This window comes from Heteronotia binoei, chromosome 8 (genome assembly GCF_032191835.1).
Source record: "Heteronotia binoei isolate CCM8104 ecotype False Entrance Well chromosome 8, APGP_CSIRO_Hbin_v1, whole genome shotgun sequence".
NCBI lineage: Eukaryota > Metazoa > Chordata > Lepidosauria > Squamata > Gekkonidae > Heteronotia > Heteronotia binoei.
In genome coordinates, this window is record NC_083230.1 from 128,661,002 (window position 1) to 128,675,126 (window position 14,125).

The 14,125-nt window shown below is 52.6% G+C and overlaps 1 protein-coding gene across 1 annotated transcript in view; it reads right to left on the reverse strand.

The window, feature by feature from the left end:
• The window catches only part of KCP (kielin cysteine rich BMP regulator), a 152,762-nt gene that overhangs the window by 47,046 nt on the left and 91,591 nt on the right, over positions 1 to 14,125 (reverse strand). The window contains exons 31-35 of the mRNA XM_060244477.1: positions 13,080 to 13,353; positions 10,961 to 11,043; positions 8,042 to 8,212; positions 2,488 to 2,581; positions 992 to 1,165 (exon numbers count right to left, since the gene is read on the reverse strand). Of these exons, the coding sequence (XP_060100460.1) occupies positions 992 to 1,165; positions 2,488 to 2,581; positions 8,042 to 8,212; positions 10,961 to 11,043; positions 13,080 to 13,353 (796 nt within the window). The remainder of the gene's footprint in view (positions 1 to 991; positions 1,166 to 2,487; positions 2,582 to 8,041; positions 8,213 to 10,960; positions 11,044 to 13,079; positions 13,354 to 14,125) is intronic.

Below are 14,125 nucleotides of genomic sequence, written 5' to 3' on the forward strand. Positions count from 1 at the left end.
AGGCCATCTCCAGAAGCTGCAAGTGAAGGAGTGGGGAATCAAACCTGGTTCTCCCAGATAAGAGAGCTCTGGCTGACCCAAAGGCCATTCCAGCAGGGGCAAGTGGAGGAGTGGGGAATCAAACCCGGCTCTCCCAGATAAGAGTCCTCATACTTAACTACTGCACCCAACTGGCTCTCAGATCCACCCTGTTAGGTAGGTGGGGCCTGAGAGAGAGTTCTGACAGCAGCTGCCCTCTTCAACGACAACTCCTGCAAGAGCTACGGCTGACCCAAGGCCATCCCAGCCGGTGCAAGCGGAGGAGTGGGGAATCAAACCCGGTTCTCCCAAATAAGAGTCCGCACACATCACCAGTGCACCCAACTGCCTCTCAGATCCACCCTGGGTGGTAGGTAGGGCAGAGAGAGCTCTGACAGCAGCTGCCCTTTCAAGGACAACCTCTGCCAGAGCTCTGGCTGACCCAAAGGCCATTCCAGCAGCTGCAGACGGAGGAGTGGGGAATCAAACCCTGTTCTCCGAGATAAGAGTCCGTGCGCTTCACGACACCAAACTTGTGAGCAAAAATTCTACTTCGTGAGTTACTGGCATTGCAGTTGTGAGCTACAGCAGAAATTAATTTGCTCTGGGGCTGTTTTTCCTGAGCTAAGACATGACCGTGTGAGCCTCTCTGAGCCTGCCTCGGTGGGGAGGATGGGATAGAAACGGAATTAATTAATTATTAATAATGAATTATTAATCAATTAATAATAAACAATCAATGATTAATTAATCAATCAATTAAATAAATAAATAAAATAATGTGTGAGCTGGAGGCTAAAAAAAATGTGACCTAGCTCACACAAACTCAGCGTAGAGGGAACACTGGTGCCAACACCCCTGAGGTCCCGCTTCTTCCACCTTCACAAACCTGCATGCACCCCCCCCCCCGCCTTCCAGACCCCCGCTGCCCAGCTTCACACACCCCTCTGAGGGCCCCCGCTCCACACCCCACCTGCACACAGCGGGCAGCACTCCCCGGGGACTTCGATCTGGTTGACGCAGGAGCTGATGCAGACGATCTCGGCGCACGTAGCCACGCCATCCACACACATGCACGCCATGCAAGGCACGGAGGAGGAAAGCCAGCGGCTGCCGTCCGCCCGCTCTCGGCCCTCATACACGCAACCTGCAGGGAGAGAGGGCCACGCGCACGCATGTGACGCAGTCTTGCCCTTGGACGAACCATTGGCAGCTCTTCCAAAGTCACCTCCGAAGACTGGAAAGCATTGGATCTGGGAGTTGAACCATTTGGAGTCTTTCTGGGCTGCAAACTTGCTGCTCTGGCAGAGGAAGGGGGCGAGGTGGGGCTCATTCAGAGTGCGGGTTGGGGGGCTTTGGCTCGGGGGGTGAGCCCCTGCTTGTCACGCAGAAGGTCCCAGGTTCAATTCCCAGCACCTCCAGTTAAAAAAAATAGGAAAGGCCTTACCTGCCATTGCTTTTTTAGCCTCATAAGAAAGTAAGAGAAGCCACGTTGGAACAGGCCAGTGGCCCCTCCAGTCCAACACTCTGTATCGCACAATGGCCAAAAAACACAGGTGCCATCAGGAGCTCCATCAGTAGGGCCAGGACACTAGAAGCCCTCCCACTGTTGCCCCCCGCCCCCAAGCACCAAGAATACAGAGCATCACTTGCCCCAGACATCAGAACATAAGAGAAGCCATGTTGGATCAGGTCAATGGCCAATCCCGTCCACCACTCTGTGTCACACAGTGGCCAAAAAATCCAGGTTCCATCAGGAGGTGTGTCAGTGAGACCAGGACACTAGAAGCTCTTCCCATGCACTAAGAATACAGAGCATCACTGCCACAGACAGAGAGCTCCAACAATACGCTGTGGCTAAGAGCCACTGATGGACCTCTGCTCCATATGTTGATCCAATCCTGTCTTGAAGCTGTCTATGCTTGTAGCCACCACCACCTCCTGTGGCAGTGAATTCAACGTTAATCACCCTTCGGGTGAAGAAGGACTTCCTTTTATCTGTTCTAACCCGACTGCTCAGCGGTTTCATTGAGTGCCCCCGAGTTCTTGTATTGTGAGAAAAGGACTTCTTTCTCTACCTTCTCTATCCCATGCACAATCTTGTAAACCTCGACCATGTCACCTCTCCTGTACCTGCATTTTGGTTACTGGTGCAAGAGGAGGATCAAGGAGTTGGGAACCCAGAAACACCTTCCCTGATCAGCCCCTTCCACGCTCAACGGCCTGGGTCGAGCAAAGGATCCCATCTTCCTTCGAGAAAATACCCCACTGTGGGAATCCCTGTTCTGAGCCCTAGTCCAGGCATCCTGACCTTCAAAATAAGCAGGGCCTTTTTTGTGGGGGCTCCTTGACGGCGGAACTTTTCAAATGGCCAAGGTTCAGCTCTAAAATGAAGATCTGTGTTGGCTGTAAGATGGGCTAGAAAAGCTTTCTGGTCATAAACTGAGAGATAAACTAGAAGGTGGGTACCTTTGCAGCGGGGACAACAGACCCCCGGCTCAGTCACTGGATGGGAGCAGCTTGTCAGGGGACACTGGATGACATCACACTGGACATTTCCGTCCTGCAAAGGGGAAGAAGAAGGTGATCAATTCAGCCTCTTTGCCCCAGCACTCTCCTGTCCCCTTTCTGTCTAGAGATTCAGGGGATCTTTCCATGTCTCACCTGGCTGGCTGGATGGCTGGTTGCACAGAACCTTGATGCTTTTGTGGTGTAGTGGCCAGGCCCTAGAGTCTCACAGAATATCTTTCCTACCTAGCTCACCAAGCAGAAGTAAGGCTGCCATGCTCCAGGTCTAATAATAGCATTGGTGAAAAGTGCAATGGCCCATCCAGTCCAACACCCTGTGTCACAGAGTGGCCAAAAAACAGGTGTCATCAGGAGCTCCATCAGTGGGGTAAGGACACTAGAAGCCCTCCCACTGTTGCCCCCCCAAGCACCAAGAAGACAGAGCATCACTGCCCCAGACATAAGAACATAAGAGAAGCCATGTTGGATCAGGCCATGGCCCATCCAGTCCAACACTCTGTGTCAAATAAGAACATAAGAGCAGCCATGTTGGATCAGGCCAATGGCCCTTCCAGTCCAACACTCTGTGTCACAGAAGAACATAAGAGAAGCCATCTTGGATCAGGCCAGTGGCCCATCCAGTCCAACACTCTGTGTCACATAAGAACATAAGAGAAGCCATGTTGGATCAGGCCAGTGGCCCATCCAGTCCAACCCTCTGTGTCACAGAAGAACATAAGAGAAGCCATGTTGGATCAGGCCAGTGGCCCATCCAGTCCAACACTCTGTGTCACATAAGAACATAAGAGAAGCCATGTTGGATCAGGCCAGTGGCCCATCCAGTCCAACACTCTGTGTCACAGAAGAACATAAGAGAAGCCATGTTGGATCAAGCCAATGGCCCATCCAGTCCAACACTCTGTGTCACACAGTGGCCAAAAAACCCAGGTGCCATCAGGAGGTCCATCAGTGGGTCCAGAAGCCCTCCCACTGTGCCCCCCAAGCACCAAGAATACAGAGCATCACTGCCCGAGAGAGAGTTCTATCTATAAGAACATAAGAGAAGCCATGTTGGATCAGGCCAATGGCCCATCCAGTCCAACACTCTGAGTCACATAAGAACATAAGAGAAGCCATGTTGGATCAGGCCAATGGCCCATCCAGTCCAACACTCTGAGTCACATAAGAACATAAGAGAAGCCATGTTGGATCAGGCCAATGGCCCATCCAGTCCAACACTCTGAGTCACATAAGAACATAAGAGAAGCCATGTTGGATCAGGCCAATGGCCCATCCAGTCCAACACTCTGTGTCACATAAGAACATAAGAGAAGCCATGTTGGATCAGGCCAATGGCCCATCCAGTCCAACACTCTGAGTCACATAAGAACATAAGAGAAGCCATGTTGGATCAGGCCAGTGGCCCATCCAGTCCAACACTCTGTGTCACATAAGAACATAAGAGAAGCCATGTTGAATCAGGCCAGTGGCCCATCCAGTCCAACACTCTGTGTCACAGAAGAACATAAGAGAAGCCATGTTGGATCAGGCCAGTGGCCCATCCAGTCCAACACTCTGGCCAAAAATCAGGTGTCATCAGTAGGTCCATCGGTGGGGCCAGGACACTAGAAGCACTTTCCGTACAAAAAAGGATAAAGCACTTGGGGCTCTTTAGCTTGGAGAAATGTTGACTGTGGGGTGACATGATAGAGCTTGACAACATTATGCATGGAATGGGGAAGGTAGAGAAAGAAGGGCATTTCTCCCTATCTCACAATACAAGAACTTGTGGGCACTCCATGAAATTGCTATGCAGTCGGGTTAGAACGGATAAAGAAGTCCTTCTTCACCCACAGGGTGATGAACACATGGAATTCACTGCCACAGGAGGTGGCGGCGGCTACAAGCACAGAAGCTTCAAAAGGGGATTGGATAAACATCTGGAACATATGCCTATCAGTGGCTACGAGCCACAGCGTATTGATGGAACTCTATGTCTGGGGCAAGTGATGCTCTGTATTCTTGATGCTTGGGGAGGCAACAGTAGTAGGGCTTCTAGTGTCCTGGCCCCACTGATGGACCTCCTGATGGCACCTGGTTGTTTGGGCACTGTGTGACACAGAGTGTTGGACTGGATTAGCCATTGGCCTGATCCAACATGGCTTCTCTTATGTTCTTATGTGACACAGAGTGTTGAACCGGAGGGGCCACTGGCCTGATCCAACATGGCTTCTCTTCTGTTTTTATGTGACACAGAGTGTTGGACTTGATGGGCCATTGGCCAGATCCAAGATGGCTTCTCTTATGTTCTTATGTGACACAGATTGTTGGACTGGAGAGGCCAGTGGCCTGATCCAAGATGGCTTCTCTTATGTTCTTATGTGACACAGAGTGTTGGACTGGATGGGCCATTGGCCTGATCCAACATGGCTTCTCTTATGTGACACAGATTGTTGGACTGGAGGGGCCAGTGGCCTGATCCAAGATGGCTTCTCTTATGTTCTTATGTGACACAGAGTGTTGGATTTAAGGGGCCATTGGCCTGATCCAAAATGGCTTCTCTTCTGTTCTTATGTGACACAGAGTGTTGGACTGGAGGGGCCACTGGCCTGATCCAGCATGGCTTCCCTTCTGTTCTTATGTGACACAGAGTGTTGGACTGGATGGGCCATTGGCCTGATCCAGCATGGCTTCTCTTATGTTCTTATGTGACACAGATTGTTGGACTGGAGGGGCCAGTGGCCTGATCCAAGATGGCTTCTCTTATGTTCTTATGTGACACAAAATGTTGGACTGAAGGGGCCATTGGCCTGATCCAAGATGGCTTCTTATGTGACACAGAGTGTTGGACTGAAGGGGCCATTGGCCTGATCCAACACGGCTTCTCTTATGTTCTTATGTGACACAGATTGTTGGACTGGAGGGGCCAGTGGCCTGATCCAAGATGGCTTCTCTTATGTTCTTATGTGACACAAAATGTTGGACTGAAGGGGCCATTGGCCTGATCCAAGATGGCTTCTTATGTGACACAGAGTGTTGGACTGAAGGGGCCATTGGCCTTATTCAACATGGCTTCTCTTATGTTCTTCTGTGACACAGAGTGTTGGACTGGATGGGCCATTGGCCTTATTCAACATGGCTTCTCTTATGTTCTTATGTGACACAGATTGTTGGACTGGATGGGCCACTGGCCTGATCCAAAATGGCTTCTCTTATGTTCTTCTGTGACACAGAGTGTTGGACTGGAGGGGCCACTGGCCTGATCCAAAATGGCTTCTCTTATGTTCTTCTGTGACACAGAGTGTTGGACTGGATGGGCCACTGGCCTGATCCAAGATGGCTTCTCTTATGTTCTTCTGTGACACAGAGTGTTGGACTGGATGGGCCACTGGCCTGATCCAAGATGGCTTCTCTTATGTTCTTATGTGACACAGAGTCTTGGACTGGAGGGGCCATTGGCCTGATCCAACATGGCTCCTCTTATGTTCTTCTGTGACACAGAGTGTTGGACTGGAGGGGCCATTGGCCTTATTCAACATGGCTTCTCTTATGTTCTTATGTGACACAGATTGTTGGACTGGATGGGCCACTGGCCTGATCCAAAATGGCTTCTCTTATGTTCTTCTGTGACACAGAGTGTTGGACTGGATGGGCCACTGGCCTGATCCAAAATGGCTTCTCTTATGTTCTTCTGTGACACAGAGTGTTGGACTGGATGGGCCACTGGCCTGATCCAAGATGGCTTCTCTTATGTTCTTATGTGACACAGAGTCTTGGACTGGAGGGGCCATTGGCCTGATCCAACATGGCTCCTCTTATGTTCTTCTGTGACACAGAGTGTTGGACTGGAGGGGCCATTGGCCTGATCCAACATGGCTTCTCTTACCTTCTTATGTTCTCACTTATGTTCTTATGTCCTGCCTGAAGACATAAGACTGAGCCCCTGTGCTGTACTGATACTCCTTTCCCTTCCTCCCCCACTGTGCTGTGGGGGAGGAAGGGAAAGGAGATTGTGAGCCGCTCTGAGACTCTTTGGAGTGGAGGGCGGGATATAAATCCAATATCTTCATCTACCTCACAGGGCGTCTGTTGTGGGGGAGGAAGGGAAAGGAGATTGTGAGCTGCTTCAGAGTGGAGGGCAGGATATAAATTCAATATCTTCATCTACCTCACAGGGTGTCTGTTGTGGGGGAGGAAGGTAAAGGAGATTGTGAGCCGCTCTGAGACTCTTCAGAGTGGAGGACGGGATATAAATTCAATATCTTCATCTACCTCACAGGGTGTCTGTTGTGGGGGGGGGAGGTAAAGGAGATTGTGAGCCGCTCTGAGACTCCTCGGAGTGGAGGGCGGGATATAAATCCAATATCTTCATCTACCTCACAGGGTGTCTGTTGTGGGGGAAGAAGGGAAAGGAGACTGTGAGCCGCTCTGAGACTCCTCGGAGTGGAGGGCGGGATATAAATCCAATATCTTCATCTACCTCACAGGGTGTCTGTTGTGGGGGAGGAAGGGAAGGAGATTGTGAGCCGCTCTTAGACTCTTTGGAGTGGAGGGCAGGATATAAATCCAATATCTTCATCTACCTCACAGGGTGTTTGTTGTGGGGGAGGAAGGTAAAGGCGATTGTGAGCCGCTCTGAGACTCTTCAGAGTGGAGGGCGGGATATAAATCCAATATCTTCATCTACCTCACAGGGTGTCTGTTGTGGGGGAGGAAGGTAAAGGCGATTGTGAGCCGCTCTGAGACTCTTCGGAGTGGAGGGCGGGATATAAATCCAATATCTTCATCTACCTCACAGGGTGTCTGTTGTGGGGGAGGAAGGGAAAGAAGATTGTGAGCCGCTCTTAGACTCTTCTGAGTGGAGGGCGGGATATAAATCCAATATCTTCATCTACCTCACAGGGTGTCTGTTGTGGGGGAGGAAGGGAAGCAGATTGTGAGCCGCTCTTAGACTCTTCGGAGTGGAGGGCAGGATATAAATCCAATATCTTCATCTACCTCACAGGGTGTTTGTTGTGGGGGAGGAAGGTAAAGGCGATTGTGAGCCGCTCTGAGACTCTTCAGAGTGGAGGGCAGGATATAAATCCAATATCTTCATCTACCTCACAGGGTGTCTGTTGTGGGGGAGGAAGGTAAAGGCGATTGTGAGCCGCTCTGAGACTCTTCGGAGTGGAGGGCGGGATATAAATCCAATATCTTCTTTCAAACTGTCTTTATTTTGGCTGCTTTGTGTGTGTGTGTGTGAAAGAGAGAGAGAGAGAGAAAGGAAGTTCCCCCAGCTGCTAGGGGATGAGGGAAGGAAGACTGTATTCACGGGAACTGCACTGCTGTATTTGTATTTATTTTAGGGAATGGGAAAGTCTCCTGGCCACACCCCCAAAGTCCCCAAGTGGGGAACTAATGAGCCCTATGGAACTAATGAGCAAATCTGGGATTTTCAAGATCTTGTTTCCCCCGGACCATCTCCGTCCACACCCAGGAGCGAGGGGAAGGGGGGCCCGACACAGAGACTCACCCGGCAGCTGCACTGGAGACAAGACTCGGGGTTAAAGGCCTGCCCATGGGTGTAGAGCTCTCCTTCGAAGAGGCAGTCATGGCACAGCGGGCAGCACTGCCCAGGGCCCAGAGCTGGGTGGGAGCAGAGCGGGTCTTCGCAGGGCACCAGCTCACAGGAGGATTCGCCATTCTGGAAAGAAACCAGAGGTGGGGCAGTGGGGCGTGTCAGCTTGCCTGGGGCGAGGACGACCAGAACAATGGCTGAGGTGGACTAGAATCTGGGAGAGCCGGGTTTGAATCCCCCCTCTGCCGTGGAAGCTCTCTGGGTGACCTTGGGCCAGTCACAGTGTTTCAGCATTGATGTGAAGATAAAGGAAGAATGTTATAAGCCACTTTGAGTCCCAATTGGGGAGAAGAGGAGGGGATCTATGAAGTCCTATGAAGAACAAGTCCTATGAGGAAAGGTTGAAGAAGCTGGGCCTGCTTAGCCTGGAGAGGAGGTGGCTGAGAGGTGAGAGGATCACCATCTTCAAGTCCTTGAAGGGCTGTCATCTAGCTCCGGGGTGGCCAACAGTAGCTCTCCAGATGTTTTTTGCCTACAACTTCCATCAGCCCCAGCCATTGGCCATGCTGGCTGGGGCTGATGGGAGTTGTAGGCAAAAAATATCTGGAGAGCTACCGTTGGCCACCCCTGATCTAGAGAATGGGGTGGAATTGTTTTCTGTGGCCCCAGAAGGTAGGACCAGAACCAACGGGTTGAAATTAAATCAGAAGAGTTTCCGGCTCAACATTAGAAAGAATTTCCTGACCGTTAGAGCGGTTCCTCAACGGAACGGGCTTCCTCGGGAGGTGGTGGGCTCTCCTTCCTTGGAGGTTTTTAAAAAGAGGCTAGATGGCCATCTGACAGCAATGAGGATCCTGTGAATTTAGGGGGAGGGGTTTGTGAGTTTAGAGGGGTTCCTCAGTGGAACAGGCTTCCTTGGGAGGTGGTGGGCTCTCCTTCCTTGGAGGTTTTTAAAGAGAGGCTAGATGGCCATCTGACAGCAATGAAGATCCTGTGAATTTAGGGGGAGGGGTTTGTGAGTTTCCTGCATGGTGCAGGGGGCTGGATTAGATGACCTTGGAGGTCCCTTCCAACTCTATGATTCTAGGATTCCAATTAAATAAAATAACATGATCCTACCACTGGCTTTAGCTTTGAGGTTGCCACAGTACCCTCCTTCGTTATTGTTTTAGAAGGCTGGTGAGTGTCTCGTTAGCGATTCTCTCTTTCTCCCTCCCCATAATTCGAATCCTGCCTGTGACCCTTATCTTACAGCTGAGGCACTGAGGCACAGGCTATTTCCCAGACCAGAAGGTTTCCCAAGTGTATGCAGGGATGAGACAGACATGGTTTTTTGAGCCTCTGAGGAAGGGTGTTTCACAGTGGTCAGCTAGACCCCAAGAAGAAGAAGAAGATGATGATATTGGATTTATATCCCGCCCTCCACTCCGAATCTCAGAGCGGCTCACAATCTCCTTTCCCTTCCTCTCCCACAACAGACACCCTGGGAGGTGGATGGGGCTGAGAAGGCTCTCCCAGAAGCTGCCCTTTCAAGGACAACTCCTATGAGAGCTCTAGCTGACCCAAGGCCATTCCAGCAGCTGCAAGTGGAAGAGTGGGGAATCCAACCCGGTTCTCCCAGATAAGAGAGCTCTGGCTGACCCAAGGCCATTCCAGCAGCTGCAAGTGGAGGAGCGGGGAATCAAACCCGGTTCTCCCAGATAAGAGAGCTCTGGCTGACCCAAGGCCATTCCAGCAGCTGCAAGTGGAGGAGCGGGGAATCAATCCCGGTTCTCCCAGATAAGAGAGCTCTGGCTGACCCAAGGCCATTCCAGCAGCTGCAAGTGGAGGAGTGGGGAATCAATCCCGGTTCTCCCAGATAAGAGAGCTCTGGCTGACCCAAGGCCATTCCAGCAGCTGCAAGTGGAGGAGTGGGGAATCCAACCCGGTTCTCCCAGATAAGAGAGCCATGGCTGACCCAAGGCCATTCCAGCAGGGGCAAGTGGAGGAGGGGGGAATCAAAACCGGTTCTCCCAGATAAAAAGAATTGCAGATTTATACCCCGCCCTTCTCCCTGAATCAGAGACTCAGAGCGGCTTACAATCTCCTTTATCTTCTCCCCCCACAACAGACACCCTGTGAGGTGGGTGGGGCCGAGAGGACTCTCACAGCAGCTGCCCTTTTTAAGGACAGCCTCTACTGGAGCTCTGGCTGACCCAAGACCCTTCAAGCAGCTGCAAGTGGAGGAGTGGGGAATCAAACCTGGGGCTTTTGGACTAAGTACTTAAGTGCTCTCACAGCAGCTGCCCTTTCAAGGACAACTCCTGCAAGAGCTATGGCTGACCCAAGAGAGCCAGTTTGATGTAGTGGTGAAGTGTGCAGACTCTTATCTGGGAGAATCGGGTTTGATTCCCCCCTCCTCCATGTGCAGCTGCTGGAATGGCCTTGGGTCAGCCATAGCTCTGGCAGAGGTTGTCCTTGAAAAGGCAGCTGCTGGGAGAGCCCTCTCCAGCCCCACCCACCTCATAGGATGTCCATTGTGGTGGGGAGAAGATACAGGAGATCGTAAGCCACTTTGAGTCTCTGATTCAGAGAGAAGGGCAGGGTATAAATCTGCAGTCTTCTTCTTCCTCTTCTTAAGTGGCACACAGATGTGTCCGGTTGGTCCAAGTGCTTTCAGACACACACGGGAAAAAGCACTTCCAGTCTCCTTGCGATGCACTTTGCAAGTGGATTTGCGAGCGATCTCTAAAGTGCATTGAAAGCCAACTGGAAGTGAATTATTCAGCCTACCTGGGAAGTGCGGAGTACAAAACAGCACGGAGTAGAGCAGAGAGCAAGAAGCGGTAACTTGAGCAAGGAAGCTGGCGTGGGGAGGGAGGGGCCAGATCTTACCACGCAGGAGCACTGCTGACACGGATCCAGGGAAGAGAGCCATTGGGCACCTTCGGGGTACTCCTCGCCTGCATGCTGGCACACTGGGGTGGTGGGGAGAGAGAAGAATCAGGGCGACCACATGCACCAGCTGCCTTCCACACACTGGCTCTGCCAGCCTCCTGGGGGGGGGGGGATGGGCTGCATATCACCCAGAGTAACAACTGAATTCTAGACTAGAGCTATTCCCCTGCAGAAAATGGCTGCTTTGGAGGGCGGTCTCTGTGACATCGCCTCCCTGATAACGTCCCTCCTCTCCAGCCTCCACACACTCAGGCTGCAGCGCTTCACACGTTTATCAAAGGACCCCCATTTCAGTTCATTCTTAATACTCCCTCTAAGCCAGGGGTGGCCAAGCTTGCTTCACGGAAGAGCCACAGAGAATAAATGCCAGATGTTTGAGAGCCGCGAGACATGAACATCAGATGTTTCAGAGAAGGAAGGAAGGAAGGAAGGAAGGGAGGGAGGGAGGAAGGGGAAGGGAGGGAGGGAGGGAGGGGAAGGGAGGGAGGGAGGGAGGAAGGAAGGAAGGAAGGAAGGAGGGAAGGAAGGAAGGAAGGGAGGGAGGGAGGGAGGGAGGGAGGGAGGGAGAGAAGCAAAGACGGAAGGAAGGAAGGAAGGAAGGAAGGAAGGAAGGAAGGAGGGAAGGAAGGAAGGAGGGAAGGAAGGAAGGAGGGAAGGAAGGGATAGAGGGAGGGTGGGAGGGAAGGAACGAAGGAAGGAAGGAAGGAAGGAGGGAGGGAGGGAATGAAGGAAGAAAGGAAGGGAGGGAGGGAGGGAAGGAAGGAAGGAAGGGAGGGAGGGAGGGAGGGAGGAGGGAAGGGAAGGGAAGGGAGGGAGTGAGAGAAGCAAAGAAGGAAGGAGGGAGGGAAGGAGGGAAGGAAGGAAGGAAGGAGGGAAGGAAGGAAGGGATAGAGGGAGGGTGGGAGGGAAGGAAGGAACGAAGGAAGGAAGGAGGGAGGGAGGGAAGGAAGGAAGGAAGGAAGGGAGGGAGGGAGGGAGGGAGCGAAGGAGGGAAGGAGGGGGGAAGGAAGGAAGGAAGGAAGGAGAGAGGGAGGAAGGGAAGCAAGGAAGGAGGGAGGGAGGGAAGGAAGGAGGGAGGGAAGGAAGGAAGTTAGGAGGGAGGGAGGGACGGAAAGAAGGAAGGAGGGAGGGAAGGAGGGAAGGAAGGAAGATAGATGGGAGAGAAGAGGTGGCAAGAAAGCAACTTTAACTCAAAAGGCGTTCTCCAGGCTGCTAACCAACAGGGTGGTGGGGACTTCAAGTGCCAAACAATATGTGTGAAAGAACCACATGTGTCTCTTGGGGTGAAGCCAGGAACAAGGTTGTGACCAGCGTCATTGAACTGCAAAGGGAGTTCTGGCCATCACATTTAAAGGGGCCGCACACTTTTTAAATGCCTTCCCACCATTTGGAATAATGAAAGATAAAAGTAACTTCTTTGGGGGCTCATGGACCCCCTGGACCAATCCTTTTGAAAGGATTGAGAGTATTTTGGGGAGAGGCCTTGGATGCTATGCTGAAAATTTGGTGTCTTTACCTCAGAAAACAGCCCCCCAAGATAACTGTGGATCAATTCTCCATTATACCCTATGGAAATCGGTCTCCATAGGGAATAATGGAGTGCCCAGCAGACATTTCCCTCCCCTCCCCCGCTTTCTGATGACCCTAAAGCAGGGGGGGCCCCCACCTGGGGATTGGCAACCCTATCTCCATGCTACAGGGATGGGTTCCTCTGGAGAAAATGGCTGCATTGGCAGGTGGAGTCCATGGCCTTATACCAGGGGAAGCAAAAGGTACGGTAGCTTTCCAGATTTTTTTTGCCTACAACTCCCATCAGCCCCAGCCATCGGCCATGCTGGCTGGGGCTGATGGAAGTTGTAGGCAAAAAATATCTAGAGCGCTACCGTTGGCCACCCCTGCCTTATACCCACTGTGATCCCTCCCCCTCCCCAAACCACACCCACCCCAGGCTCCACCCCCCAAAATCTCCAGGAATTCCCCAGCCCCGAGCTGGCAACTCTGCTGCCCTGGCGCTCCCTTTCCCCAGCGGGCCCGGAGAGACCAGTTCTGCATTCACCTGGGCAGTCCGGACAGCACTGGCCTGGCCTGCGGACAGGGCTGGCGCACGGTGCTGGGGGGCAGACGAGAGGGACGCAGGCCACACTGCCGTGCAGACAGCTGCAGCGCCGGCAGGGCTCGGAGGGCGGGGTGAAGGCTTGTCGGTTGGCGTGCTTCTGGCCCTCGTAGAGGCAGCCGTCGCAGGCTGGGCAGCAGGCCGGGGCGGTGAGGGGCAAGGGGTGGGTGCAGTGCTGTTGCGGACAGAGCTTGGGCTGGCAGGTCACCACTTCCGCCTGCCGAGAGAGGAGAAAGAGAGAGAGGAGCCCGGTCAGAGGGGCAGCAGCTGGCTTCCGGGGACAGACGCTTGGGACGGGAAGGGTGCCAAGCCTCTTGGGCTGGGAGGCAGTGCAGGGATCTGAGCCCAGGGTTTCTGGGTCTCAGTCAACACCTTTCCTGGTGCCTGGTTTTCAGAATCTGATTGGCTGTGCAGATCTTTAAAAATGTCGCTTTGGCAGCAACTGCCACCGCAACAGAAAGGTTTAAGGTTCATTGGATTTATGTCCCACCCTCCCTGCCCAAGCAGGCTCAGGGCGGATCTTTGCCGGGTGACTGAAGGTAAGCTGTGGCAGCAGCCGTTTTGTAGCTGGCTCCGCCTCCTGCAGCAGCCGTTTTGTGGTTGGCTCCGCCTCTAATAGCAGCCATTTTGTGGCTGGCTCCGCCTCCTGCAGCAGCCATTTTGTGGCTGGCTGTGTCTCCTGCAGCAGCCATTTTGTGGTTGGCTCCACCTCCTGCAGCAGCTACTACTTTGTGGGCTAAGCCCATCATGAATTCCAAGGTGCCTGCAGGAAAAAAAGGTTGAGGACCCCCATATGGCTGCCAATTTTCTGGACCAGGCAGAGGTTTTCTCGCCTTGGAGGTTCCCAACCCGCTTTAGGAGCGTACGGGAAAACTCTATCATTTTCCCGGACACTCTAGCAATTTGGAAGGGAAAACTCTATAGTTTCCCCCAGACACTCTAGCAATTTGGAAGGAAAACTTTATGGTTTTCCCAGACACTCTAGCAAT